Below are 14,751 nucleotides of genomic sequence, written 5' to 3' on the forward strand. Positions count from 1 at the left end.
AGAAGGAGAAGGAGAAGGAGAAGGAGAAGGAGAAGGAGAAGGAGAAGGAGAAGGAGAAGGAGAAGGAGAAGGAGAAGGAGAAGGAGAAGGAGAAGGAGAAGGAGAAGGAGAAGGAGAAGGAGAAGGAGAAGGAGAAGGAGAAGGAGAAGGAGAAGGAGAAGGAGAAGGAGAAGGAGAAGGAGAAGGAGAAGGAGAAGGAGAAGGAGAAGGAGAAGGAGAAGGAGAAGGAGAAGGAGAAGGAGAAGGAGAAGGAGAAGGAGAAGGAGAAGGAGAAGGAGAAGGAGAAGGAGAAGGAGAAGGAGAAGGAGAAGGAGAAGGAGAAGGAGAAGGAGAAGGAGAAGGAGAAGGAGAAGGAGAAGGAGAAGGAGAAGGAGAAGGAGAAGGAGAAGGAGAAGGAGAAGGAGAAGGAGAAGGAGAAGGAGAAGGAGAAGGAGAAGGAGAAGGAGAAGGAGAAGGAGAAGGAGAAGGAGAAGGAGAAGGAGAAGGAGAAGGAGAAGGAGAAGGAGAAGGAGAAGGAGAAGGAGAAGGAGAAGGAGAAGGAGAAGGAGAAGGAGAAGGAGAAGGAGAAGGAGAAGGAGAAGGAGAAGGAGAAGGAGAAGGAGAAGGAGAAGGAGAAGGAGAAGGAGAAGGAGAAGGAGAAGGAGAAGGAGAAGGAGAAGGAGAAGGAGAAGGAGAAGGAGAAGGAGAAGGAGAAGGAGAAGGAGAAGGAGAAGGAGAAGGAGAAGGAGAAGGAGAAGGAGAAGGAGAAGGAGAAGGAGAAGGAGAAGGAGAAGGAGAAGGAGAAGGAGAAGGAGAAGGAGAAGGAGAAGGAGAAGGAGAAGGAGAAGGAGAAGGAGAAGGAGAAGGAGAAGGAGAAGGAGAAGGAGAAGGAGAAGGAGAAGGAGAAGGAGAAGGAGAAGGAGAAGGAGAAGGAGAAGGAGAAGGAGAAGGAGAAGGAGAAGGAGAAGGAGAAGGAGAAGGAGAAGGAGAAGGAGAAGGAGAAGGAGAAGGAGAAGGAGAAGGAGAAGGAGAAGGAGAAGGAGAAGGAGAAGGAGAAGGAGAAGAAGAAGAAGAAGAAGAAGAAGAAGAAGAAGAAGAAGAAGAAGAAGAAGAAGAAGGGCTACAGAGATAAGATGACTACATCTCTGAAGTGGCATAAATGGTTAACTGGTTATTTGACATTGAATACTACATGTTTCACTATCAGGACTATATAAGTTGACAAATATAATCTTTGAATACTTTAAGGAGAAATTAAAAAATAATCAATTTATGATTAAAACTGCTCCAGAAAAATACAGTGGCATTAAAAGAACATCAACTTTATAGAGTTAATATCCTAACCCTACCTTGAGGAAAACTCTGCTGTAAATTGTAATAAGGCATCTCCTTCATTTTCTGCGTTTTCTGGCACTAAAAAACAAACAAAAGAAAAAACAAAAACAAAAAAAACAAAACAAATAGACACAAAAAACAAACCACATAACATCTAATCCCACATATAAGAAATATATTTAATCAATAAAGAGAAAATAAGATTAAGTTTTAGTTTCTGTGATATATCTGAGGAGACATTTTATCTTGATATACATTAGGAGAATTCATGAAATCTTAAAAAAGTAACTTAAAAAAATTCCAAGCTCATAAATTTTGGAAAAGCAACTGACACAATCTTGGTAATAGACATTTAAAACGTGTGCCAGGCATCACTCAGAATGTCAATGTTTTCTTGAAATGACATCTTGTGATTAAATTATATAAAAAGAATCTCAATTTATTTTAAAGACCTATTAATCAGGAAAATAGTCAATTTAATGCAATTATACCTATTTCTTCTCCCAGGAATTCCCTAATTTCAGAACAAATGATCCATTTAAGGACTTCTTTTAAGGATCATTTTTCATATAGCAACCACTTATGATTCTACAGTATGCATCTTGTAAGGTGTAAGTGAGGGAGATGGTACATTTATTTATTTATTTATTTATTTTTATTTTTCTTCCAAAGATACTCAAAGATCAGTGAATGGAAAAGTAATACTAATATTGGTTTGTTTTTTGTTTTTAGAGATATGGTCAATTTAATTAGAAGATTTTAAAAAATACCACTTAGTGCTTAATTCATTAAAATATTTAAATAGTAAAAATTTTGGTATTTCTAATAAGATTTGGGGAAACAAAAGTTTGTCACAAAGTTTGTTGACAAACTCTAGGTTTAAAGTAAAGGAACAGATTCATAGCTAATTACACATGTGAAACAAGTTACATTTCCTTGCATTTTAATGAATTTTACTAAAGCACTGGGAATCACTAGGCTTAATAAAATAAAAACTCAAGAGGCTCTAATTCTAATGAATAGTGCTTATTTGTTATATTTTCTTTCCAAACCCGAAAGTCAGTAAGAAACTTTTAAGTTCACAACTCTTCATAAGTTTTTGCAATAAAAGGGAGAATTATAATGCCGGACCCAAAGAACTATTAATACTCACTCATTGGAGATTTTCTCAGGGCAGTTGACGCCATGCCGAATACTTCTCCATCATCTACCCCAAATTCAGGAGCATCTTCGAAGTCATCTCCATCACTATCACTAACCATATGAACATCGGTGCTTTGCTATTTAAGGAAATCAAATTTCAAAATATAAGTTATGCCATCACATTTAGCATTATAAAAGCTCTATTAAATAAGGAACCATTTCTTAGAGCAAAGCTCAATATTTTTCAGTTTAAGGCTTGCATATGTTTCTAAACTTGCTGTGATATCCCCAGAATAGAGATTGGAGACGGAGGGAAAATAAAAGGTGCTTACAAAATTAACGAAGGCAGGCTTTTTGTTTATTTGATCCCTGGCCTATAGTAACACAACTTAGTGCTCAAAAATAATTGCTCAAAAAGTGAGGTAACAGGTACAACTGGGAAAGGTCAGAGACAAGGTAAGCTATATGAGACTTTTACAAAGCTCACACTAATCTATGTTTGTCAGGGGTATGTTTGAAAAGCAAGGATAGCATTTTCAAACTTGGCACTTCTTTACTGCAATGGTTCTCAAAATTTTCATTAGTAAAATATGGCACACTATCCTCACAGTATTATTGGAAGATAACATAAAATACACTTCTATCTTTTAAAACATGGTGTGCTGTGTACTTCAGTTATAAAAATGAGGAAACTAATTTGATCCTTTAGTCAATGCAGAAGACCCTAACTTAGAGATAAATATTTGCCAGAAAAGCATTAAGAGAAATTTAGAATCAAAGACTCAAAAACTTAGCTAGACGGGATATTAGAGGTCAGCCACTTACAGAAACAGATGTTAAAGCTAGAAGGGATTTTAAAGATCTCTCATCAGTGATTTTCAAGTTTCTTTTCACAGGGTTACCTCCTTCCTCCAGCCCCAAGCAAAACATTATGCAAAATTACAATGCATATAATATTTGAAAAGGCCACTCTGACTGATGCAGGGAGAGGGCATTAGGGAGCCTAATGGTCTTGGCGTTTGGCTTCTTCCTCCTCATATCCCTTTGACAGCTGGGTTACCTCCAATGGCTCTCAGGACACTATGGGACAATTTTAAAAACCACTGGCCTAGGGCAGTGGTCGGCAAACTCATTAGTCAACAGAGCCAAATATCAACAGTACAACAATTGAAATTTCTTTTGAGAGCCAAAAACTGACTTCTGTGCATGGGCCACGAAGTTTCAATCGCACTATCCATGCGTGCCAGCACGTAGTATTTTGTGGAAAAGCCACACTCAAGGGGCCAAAGAACCGCATGTGGCTCGTGAGCCTCAGTTTGCCGACCAATGGCCCAGTGAGTCTAACAGCTCCAAATGAGGAAGCCAAAATATTTACCCCATTTGACTCAGTGGGTTTAGCATTTCTTCCTTGGGAATAACCAAGCATTAATGCCCAGAATTGTGAGACTTTCCCTCTTATTTTAAAGACAGGCTTCTCAATGGTTTGAATAGAGAAGGTAATGAACATATACTTATTGGATAAGTAAAAATGATAGGTCCTGGCCCTAAGCAGTCTATCTGCTATCCTGACTATCATTATTTCTCACAGAAGCCTTGGTTATATTTGTGATCATAATCCTACTTTAGTGTTTTGCTTTGTAGAGCTAAGACCTCTTCCTGATTTTAACAGTTCAACGGCTTAAATATTTAAAAACCCTCCTCATTTCAAGGCAGTGAGGGAGCCTCCTCCACAAAATAACACATTTACTAAGACCACAACTGTGCTTGAATTCCCTCTGTATTTCAGGCAGGCAAATATCTGGAGTATGAAGTTCCCTTGAACTTCGAGGCTCAGTCTTAAACAGGTAAAGGCTCAAACCCTTAAAGATACACTACATGTTCCTTTAGGATGCTCACCCAGGCTCACAGGCAAGAGGAAATAAACAAAAGGCCAGTATGACAAACTTCCTCAAATTCTTATTAGCTAAGCTATCATCTTAGCCTTCTATTAGTCTTGCCTAGTATTCACCCCTTCTTTAAGAGGCATCAGGTTAAATAGGAGGGTTGGAGAACACAGATGAAAAGAAAGGGATTATTCTATGTATCATCTTTATTTCTCACCCCCTTTACTTTAGTCCCCCTATCTATCCTCTTTCTCTGATTTCAGTTTTCAATCAAATAGCAGTCCCTTTCCATAGCAATAGTACTTAACCTCATACTAGGATGGTGATTTTAATTTTGTGCCTATGTAACCCATTATTCATTTTGTCTTCATAAAGTATAGCATTCCCAAATCTCTGAAGAGCCCAAGAAAATGAAATCCTACAACGATAACATCTTCAAAGGGAGGTATCTAAAAGCCGATTTTGTTGAAAAAGTATATTTCAAATATGAATTATTGAAGTATCTGCAAGAATGAGCTACTTAATTATGTATAAGGAACTCCCAATCTCCTTACATTTTCTTATCAGCCATCTAACAGGTTAGGAAAAGCTTCTTCTAAAAAATGAGATAAACAACCTTTTTATCATTAATGTTTGCTGATGCAAATAATAATCTCTTGGTTCAGTGATGGCTGCCCTAAAATTCTTTAAATACAAATAAGCTATTTATTCAGAATTTTAAAAATAGCTTTAAAAAATGTGATTCTATTTAGCTATTTATTAATTTATTCCTTTTTTCATTTAACAAGTATTTATAAGCCCCTACTAAGTGCTACACTGCTTGGACCCATGTGAAAGATATATCAAAAGATTATGGTCTCTCAAGGAATACTATATAAAATATAAAGATAATTATAATACCTAGTGATAAGTATTGATATTAAGACAGATAAGTTCAGAGGACAGCATTTAATGCACTGGAGGGATTAGGGCAAACTTCCTAGAGGAGATAACCACCAAACTGTTTGAGATAAAAATGTAGGACTCATATATACTTGGCACTGAGGCAAGCTTAAAACTGAAGCAGATATTCCTTTCACCAACTATTGTACTTATATCAAAACACCAAGTTAAAAAGTTTAGGAAATAGAGATAAAACATAGTTCCAGCCTTCAAGAAACTCCTATTCTAAAGGAAGGCATATTTAGTTGCAAATGTCTTTTTCAGTGTGATCAGAGATATAACAAAAGATTAAGCAAAGGCTATTGGAAAATAAAGAAGACAGTGATTAGTTACTTTAGGACCGGTGAGGAAGATTGTGTAATAAGTGCTACTATTTAACCCTTGCCTTAAGAAAAGATACCAATATTGTGGAGCGTGAGTAATGGAAATTTGATGGGGAGGGAGTTGTAGTCTAAGCAGACAAAAAACTCAAGCAAGAAACTGAATATTTCAAAAAATCAATAAAGAACCCAGCAAAGCAAATGGAATCATTAGCTCTATGCATGGAAGAGGAATGTGGACTGGCAGATAGGACAAAAGGTTTGATGGGTCTAGATGCAGTCCTAAAATCAGCACACTAAGGACTTTACTCGGATGGCGATAGGGAAAGTACTAAAGGTTTTTAGGCAGCAACTGTTCGAGGGAATAACTGATGGCTGTGTGTGTTTGTGTGTTTGGGGTGGTATGGTAGCATATGGTAGATTAGACTTGAGGACATGAGAAAGGTGACTTATATCAGAGTTGCAAGTGAGAGAACTTAAGAACCTATATTTGAGCCATAGCAGTAGGAACTGAATGAAGGGGACTTAAAATAATATATTTCAGCAGAACTGACAGGAAATGTTGACCAGCTAGACTTAAGGATCAAGAAAAAAAATAAGGATTTAAAGAAAGAAAGAAAGAAAGAAAGAAAGAAAGAGGTGAATATGACACCAAGATTTGGGTAACTTAGTGGTTAGAGATGGTTAGGTCCTGGGAGGGAGTATGCTGAGACCAGTTCTCAGAATTTGAGGAAGCTGTAGGACATCTAGGTAAAAACATCTAGTTTGCAGCTGGGGGAAAAAAAAATCTGACCAGCTCAGGAGAGAGGCTCAGAAAAGATTTAAATTTGGAAGCCATCAGTATATAAATAACAGTTGAGATTATGAAAATGAATAAGATCAATCAGTTAAAAAAATAAAGAAATAAGAGTGAAAAAGATAAGAGTTTATAGAATATATAAATATTTCAATTGGTGAAGGAAGAGAAACAGTAAAAGAATAGATAGATAAGCTGTCAAAAATAAGAAAAGTCGATAAGCTGTCAAAAATAAGAAAAGTCAATTGAAAGAATCTTAGAAGCAAGGTCTGAGAAAATTTCAATGGACAATAACTGTAAACAGGTTCAATAGGATTGTAATTAAGAAAGAGATAACTATTGTATTATGACAAGAAGTTATAAAATAATGGTTTTAACATTAACTATATTTAGAACTTGGTTTTTATTATTCTTGAGCTACTCCTATACTGTCCACTGAAGAATGGACAATTCCCCAAGGAGATTGGTCCAAGGGATCCCTATACTGTCCCACCCAAGGATTTGGGAAGAGGAGTGATAGGTACCTACCTAGGCACCCAAAGATATGGAAAAATCATTTAAAGGGGAATCAAGAGCAATTAGTAGGTGGGAAGGAGAGAAAAATGTGGAACTATCCTACCTAATGAAAGAGAAACATGCAAATTGATTATACCTTCTCTACCCCCACCAGCCAATCAGGGCAAGTATGCAAATCAATCCAACCAAGATGGTGGCCAATTTGCATATCCAGACCACAGCAAAGGCTGAAGACAGCATAGAAAGAAGCCAAGCGCTGCAGAAGGGAGTGAAGCTGTGGAGAAGTGCGTGCTTGGGGGGAGAAAGAAGGGAGGCAGGCGGGGCAGCGACCCCAGCAGGAAGCCCTGTTGCAGGAATCTTCCTGCAGTGAGCCTCTAGTCATATATAAAATGTATTTGCAGGTCCAAAAGGAGAATATAAGGAATAAAATTTTCCCAATTTATGATAAAATTTTCCCAATTTATGGATTGCCATTAAAATTTATAATAGCAATCCATGAATTCAAAAATTAAATTTAAATTTAACTACTTATCTAAAATATCTCCTTCCTAACTTAAGACTTACTAATAGCAAAATTGTCTTGAAATATGTTAAGTCATATAGAAGAAGAGTTAAAAACCAGAAAAAATAAGTAAAACTACTGGGTGGAAGCTACCAAGACATGGGTTTCAGTTTAATATAAGAAAACTATCAACAGACAGCTGCTCAACAATGGAACTGGTGCCTCATGAAGACAGAACCCTATAATTAAAGGTAAAACAAAGGTATATTTTGAGGGGATACTTTGAGTGAACTCTTTCAGCATACGAACTGTGGTCCTAACGTCTAGAACCTAGAAGACATTAAGTGATGTTTAAATGAATGAGGGATGAATGGATGGAAGAGTAAACACTGAATTAAAAATCCCTTTGTTTTTATAACTCTATGACAACATAAAAACCACAGCTTCTTTCCATTTCTCACCAGCTCCCTGGAGGAGGTACCCTGTTTCCCCGAAAATAAGACAGTGTCTTATATTAATTTTTGCTCCCAAAGATGCGCTAGGTCTTATTTTAAGGGGATGTCTTATTTTTCCATGAAGAAGAATACGGTATACATTTATTGTTAAATGAAAATAAAGGAAATTTATTACCTGTATATGGTACGGTAGTACAGTAGTTGTCAACACAAACCAGACAAACTGTGAAACCTACAGTATCAAGAATTTACTCATTTATTCAATGACAATCATGTCATCAGCTTCTGTAACATCATCATAACAACCCAACCTTATATTTCACTCAGAAGGAAACCTGTAAGTAGGTCTTATTTTCAGAGGATGTCTTATTTTCGGGGAAACACGGTAGTATTTATAGTTAGCTAGGGAAGAATAATGGATTCATCTCAGACAATCAGATTTTAAGATATTCCCAAGGATGTGACTACTTTAGTTTGGCAAAGCTTCCTAAGCCTACTCTCCCTTTTCTAATTAATCTAAAAAGTATGTCAGTTTCACAAACACCACTCCTCACTCTGTGATACTGACTTCTCACACATAATGGCATGGGTACGAGAAGAAATAAAATGAAGTGAAATAGGTATCTGTCCCCTCTCAGATACTGTAACAATTAAGAATTTTGGATGTAGCTTGTTGGTCACTTTTTTTTTTTATAAGTTTTTATTGTTCATATTATTACAAATGTTCCTTTTTTCCCCCCCATTGCTCTCCTCCACCAGGTTCCCACCCCACCCTCTGCCCTTTCCCCACTCCCCATTGTCCTCATCCATAGGTGCACAGTTTATGTTCAGTCTCTTCCCACGTCCCCCTCTCCCCTTTCCCCCAAGAATCATCAGTTCACTCCCCTTCCATACCTCTGATTCTATTATATTCAACAGTTACTATTGTTCATCAGATTTTTTTTTTTAATTTCCTTGGTTTTTAGATTCACTTGTTGATAGTTACGTATTTGTTGTTCATAATTTTTATCTTTGTTTACTTTCTCTTCTGAAAGAATCCCCTTCAGCAATTCATATAATTCTGGTTTGGTGGTGATGAACTCCTTTAGCTTTTTTTTTTATTAGTGAAGCTCTTTATCTGACCTTCGATTCTGAGTGATAGCTTTGCTGGATAGATTATCTTTGGCTGTAGGTTCTTACATCACCTTGAATATTTCTTGCCATTCCCTTCTGGCCTGCATGGTTTCTGTTGAGAAGTCAGCTGACAATCATATAGGTGCTCCTTTATAGGTAACTACCTTCTTTGCTCTTGCTTCTTTTAATATTCTCTCTTTGTCTTTTGCTCTTGGAATTTTAATTATGAGGTGTCTTGGTGTGGTCCTCTTTGGATTCCTTTTGTTTGGAGTTCTGTGTGCTTCCTGGACTTGTAAGTCTAATTCTTTCACCAGGTGGGGGAAGTTTTCTGTCACTATTCTTTCAGTATGTTTTCGATATCTTGCTCTCTCTCATCTTCTGGGACCCCCATAATTCTGATGTTGGTCCGCTTGAAGTTGCCCAGAGGTTTCTTACATTATTTTCAATTTTCTGTATTCTCTTGCCTTCTAGCTTCTGTGGAGGAGTGTCTTCTGGCTCTTTATGTTCCAAATCTTTGACTTGATTCTTGCAATCTTCTATTCTGTTTTTAGGACTCTGTATAATATTTTTTATTTCAAACAATGTATTCTTTATTTCTTGTTGATCCCTCATCATTTCTTCTTGATCCTTTATCATTTCTTGTTGACTCCTTATTAATTCTAGTTGATCTCTTTTCATATCCTCATAGGTCTTATCCATCTTTTCTAAGAAATTCTTGAAAAACCTTATAAGCGTAGATTTGAACTCTATATCCAGACGCTTTTTGTCCTCCATTTCTTTCGTTTGTGATCTATTTTGTTGTCGCATTTCGCAGTTACAGATGGGACGGGGTTTCAGGGTGGAGCCTGCAGCTTTGACTTCCGTCAGCCCCATCCTATGCGGGTCCTTCAGTGCTTGCTGCCGGCGCCTCTGAGAGAAAGGTGCCCTTGATTTTCGCCTGCTGCCAAACAGTCTATGCTCTCCCCCAATGAGCCTGGTATTGGGGTTCAGTTCAGTTGGAAGTGGAGTTGGAGGTGGCGTTCAGAGCAGTCTGGAGCCCCAGTCTCCTTCCGGCCAGGGCAATCCCGCAGCACAGCCGACCGTCCCTTCTCTGCGCGCAGTGTGTGCACCTCCGGGACCTCCTTTCTCGGCTTCCCCAGGGTCCCGCCTTACAGCCCGGCTCCCTATGGATGAGCCTGGGTCCCCGGGGTCTGGGCTAGAACTGGGGTTCAGAGCAGTCGGGGGCCCAGCACAGTCAGAGTTTTATCTCCTTTCCGCTAGGGAACGCTCGCCAGGCACTCCGCCTCCCCCTCTTCTCTGGCTCCATCCTTTCCGCGCGCCGCGTCTCCGTACCTTGGACTTTTCCAGCTCCTCCAAGCCTCCTTCTGGTTTTCTCCTTGCTTCTCGCTGTAAAATTTCCAGTGAGTCAACCTTCCTGTAGTTCTGGGCAATGTCCATTTTATATTTTAGTTGTATTTTATTGAAATTGCTGTGTGCGGCTGCGGCTAGGTGTTCACCTGGGTGCAGCCATCTTGGATCTCTTGTTGGTCACTTTTTAATGTTAGTGGATTTATCCATTAAAGAGTTGAAACATATCTACTTTAGTCATTTAAAATATATTCAGAAATATTAAAAACAAATATTTCAATAAATTATTTCTGCCAAACATGAAATTCATTATCATTTTTTCTTTCATGAGAATTAGTGAAATGAAATGCTAAAAAAAAAAGGATGTGGATTCTATAAAGGAAATGAACATTTTTTGAGGCTCAAGAAAACAGTATAGTAGTATTTATAGCAAGAGGAAAACCTTATTTCTATGTGGATTTCTGAAATGTTAAAAATCATATAGTCAGTTTAAATAAAAATTTGCAGCCATTTTTTATATAGAAAGTAAGTGCAAAATAATTTTATTGAACTAGCCTAAACTTTTCAAATACTTTCAGGCTTTAGCCTAAAACAGATAGGTATAAACAAACTTTTTCTGTGCTATTTAGTTATGACCTCTGTGATGTACATTTTTTAAATCATGGTAATGATATTTCCTAGAACATAACAGGAGCTCAATAAATACTCCTTAAACTGATAAGCTATAATGTTCAGGCCCATTTTCCCATTGCCTTATAACCAAAGTCATAGTTGGACAGAGTGTTATTTGTAGCCATGGAAAAGGTACTGCCTTTTAATATCACTCAGCCCCACAAAGACACACACACATAAACATCTTCAATCTTATCTGGCCCTCTACTTTGTTTCCATAGCACCTATGTACACTGATTGTTCTCACTGCATTTATTGTGTGTGTGTTTTTTTTTAAAAATAATATATATTTTATTGATTTTTCACAGAGAGGAAGGAAGAGGGATAGAGAGCTAGAAACATCGATGAGAGAGAAACATCGACCAGCTGCCTCCTGCACACCCCCTACTGGGGATGTACCTGCAACCAATGTACATGCCCTTGACCGGAATCAAACCTGGGACCTTTTAGTCCACAGACTGATGCTCTATCCACTGAGCCAAACTGGTTTCGGCTCACTGTATTTATTGTAATACTAGAGGTCCAGCACACGAAATTCGTGCATGGGGAAGAAGGGGATATGTCCCTCAGCCCAGCCTGCACCCTCTCCAATCTGGGACCCCTCAAGGGATGTCCAACTGCCCATTTAGGCCCGATCCAACTAGGTAAGTCGGACATTCCTCTCACAATCCGGGACTGCTGGCTGACAATTACTCGCCTGACTGCCCTCCTGATTGCCCCTAACCGCTTATGCCTGCCAGCCTAATCACCCCCTAACCACTTCCGTGCCAGCCCGATTGCCCCTAGCTACTCTCCTCTGTTGTCCTGGTCACCCCTAGCTGTCCTCCCCTGCAAGCCTGATCGCCTCCAACTGCCCTCCCTTGCTGGCTTTGTTGCCCCCAAACGCCTTCCCCTACAGGCCTGCTTGCCCCTAACTGCCCTCCCCTGCTGGCCTGGTCACCCCTAACTTCCTTCACCAGCCTGGTTGCCCCTAACTGCCCTCCTCTGCCAACCTGATCACCCCTAATTGCCCTCCCCTGCTGGCTTGGTGTCCCCCTTTCCCCCAACTTTCCTCCCCTGCAGACCTTGTCCCTCCCAACTGCGTCCCCTGCAAGCCTGTCCCCACCTTCAACTGCCCTCCCTTGCAGGCCTGGTTCCCCCCAACTGCCCTCCCCCATAGGCCTGGTTCCCACCCCCCACTGCCTTCCCCTGCCAGCCTGGTCACCCATAACTGCTCCCCGCTGCTGGCCTAATTACTCCCAACTGCCCTCCTCTGCCGGCCCTGTCACTCCTAACTGTCCTACCCTGCCAGCCTGATCGCCCCCAACTGCCCTCCCTTGCAGGCCAGGCCCCTCCCAAATGCCCTCCCCTGCTGGCCATCTTGTGGCAGCCATCTTGTGTGCACATGGGGGCAGCCCTGTTATGTGTTGGAGTGACGGTCAATTTCATATTACCTCTTTATTATATAGGATGTCATTATTATTAGTTTACTAATATATCACCTTTGACTCTGAGCATCTTGGTATAGGTACATTGTTATTCATCTTTGCACAATGCCTGGCTCACAGAAGGTGCACCAACTGAATGAGTTAAAGAACCTTCAGAATCAATCCTAATAAATGTACTCAATCCTAATAAATAGCAGCAAAGAAAATGCCTGTTAACCTGACAGTTCTACATAAAAATCATTTTAACCAATCCACCCAAATTCTGTCTGCTGAAACATGAAACTTAAAGAACAAGAAAGACCACATTAGCCATAACCTTGCATGGAAAGTTTCTGCTTTAAAGAGTTTATGGCGGGGGGATTTACTGAGACTTTATTCACGCTACATTAACTTTATCTATTCATTGCTGTGGCAGATAAAAAAGAATAGGAAGTGGGCAGGTGTGTGGATAGGCCTTATGTTCACTGAAAAGCTGGCTAACAGGCTTACCTCCTCGGACTGCTCCCGGGTCTGTGTAGGTGAAGATTTCCTTCCCACTGTCAGTCGATGGCAGGGATAAGAGAGCCCCGATTCAGCAAGACACATCTGCAAAAAGTAGAAGCCATCATTTGTAAACAAAATGTGGCCATGTTTTACAAAAGGTATTTACTTCTGGGATACTTTTTTTTATTATTATATTTCTGAAGTTACATTAGAAATGTTTCCGTATACTAATGTTACAATAGTTGAGGCTATTTACTATTCATTAGACAATAGACTTGGGCTCCAGGAAACTGTAACAAGCCTAAAATATACATATCACTCCCCCCCGCCCCCCCCAACATGTCTGTTACCTTTCTAATTAGCAGAATAATATATCAGTTTCCTAATTCTGAGAGAGGTACTCTATAAATCTTTTTTGGAGGTTAGTGATGGATTTTTTTAAAAAAGGTTTCCACACATCACAACTATGTTGTTTGTGCTTTAATCATTATTAATTCACAATTTTAGATCATTATTACAGCTTATGAATCTATAATGTATGTAAAGCACCTAGCACATGTTCCGTTTACTGTTCTTATTACCATTGTGATTTAAAACACTACCCAAAGAATTTGCCTAGTTTAGCCCAAAGTAATATATATTTACTTCTATTGAAGTTCACAGTTGGTCACATATTAAATAACTATTTTGAAGTTTAGATTAAATTTAGGCAAATATGAGGAAATATAAGTGCATGTTACTGCTGTCTACACAGAAGAATTAAAACATTAAATAGCCAACAGAGGTGTTTTTCATGAAAAGAAACATGTGTATTTAATGTAGCAATTATATAAGGTGAAGTTTCTCTTATTATTATTAGAAATAAAAAAAAAATATCCAATAAGCATACTAAAAACATCCATCAGTAACTTTTGAGAAGGTGTGGATTAAACCAAGAAAACCCAAATATCTGTAAATTCATCTGGTTAGAGGTCTTGTTTGTCCTTGCATCTAGATGTTCTGGAATTCTACTTTAAAAATTCTAGAAGACCTGATTGATTTTTTTTAAAACAATGTTTTAAAATTGATTTCAGACAGGAAGGGAAAGGGAGAGATAGAAACAGCAATGGTGAGAGAAAATCATCTTTCAGCTGCCTCCCGCACACCCCCTCTTGGGAATCAAGCCCACAACCCATGCATGTGCCCTGACCAGGAATCAAACCATGACCTCCTGGTTCATAGGTCAATGCTTAACCACTAAGCCACACTGGCCAACCTGATTGATTTTTTTTTTAATGGAAAAATGCATTGATTTTTGTCCTTTCTATTCAATCATATTCATCAACATAACTGTCATAATTAGCTCAATTTGTTTCATTTCAGAATAAAATCAAAGCTAAGATGGTCAAGAAGCACAGGTTAAATTTCAAGCCACATTACCTTCACAATATTTTTCATTTGAAAAGAGTCCTCCACCCCTACCATGAAATCCTCTGGTGATCAAATAATGATGATGGCAAACTTCCCTGACAATCAGAAGCAATATAGTGTAAAGAGACTTGGACCAAGTACCAGAAAATCTCTATTCAAGTACTACTTAGACTCCTGATCTTGGGAAAGTCACTTCTCTATTCTAAGCCAGAGTTTCCTCATTTACTAACGGAGGTGAGCAATCCCTGCCCTGACTATCTCAAAGGACTTTGGAAAGGGTTAAGTGTAATGAGGTAAGTAAAAGTTGGCTTTGAAACTACACTGAGTGGCCAAATTATTCTGATCTCTAAACGCATAATAATCTGGCCACTCAGCATATAGCCTATATAATATAAGGCTAATATGTAAATTGTCCCCTCGACCAGGAG

General features: G+C 38.8%; 1 protein-coding gene across 1 annotated transcript in view; it reads right to left on the reverse strand.

Annotated features, from left to right (window-relative positions):
• Nucleotides 1-14,751, reverse strand: part of FAF1 (Fas associated factor 1) — a 292,045-nt gene that overhangs the window by 99,469 nt on the left and 177,825 nt on the right. Inside the window, exons 9-11 of the mRNA XM_084872908.1 lie at nucleotides 12,920-13,015; nucleotides 2,468-2,594; nucleotides 1,329-1,392 (exon numbers count right to left, since the gene is read on the reverse strand). Coding sequence (XP_084729034.1) covers nucleotides 1,329-1,392; nucleotides 2,468-2,594; nucleotides 12,920-13,015 — 287 coding nt within the window. The remainder of the gene's footprint in view (nucleotides 1-1,328; nucleotides 1,393-2,467; nucleotides 2,595-12,919; nucleotides 13,016-14,751) is intronic.

Source organism: Pipistrellus hanaki, assembly GCF_964339955.1.
Source record: "Pipistrellus hanaki genome assembly, chromosome: 2".
Lineage (NCBI taxonomy): Eukaryota > Metazoa > Chordata > Mammalia > Chiroptera > Vespertilionidae > Pipistrellus > Pipistrellus hanaki.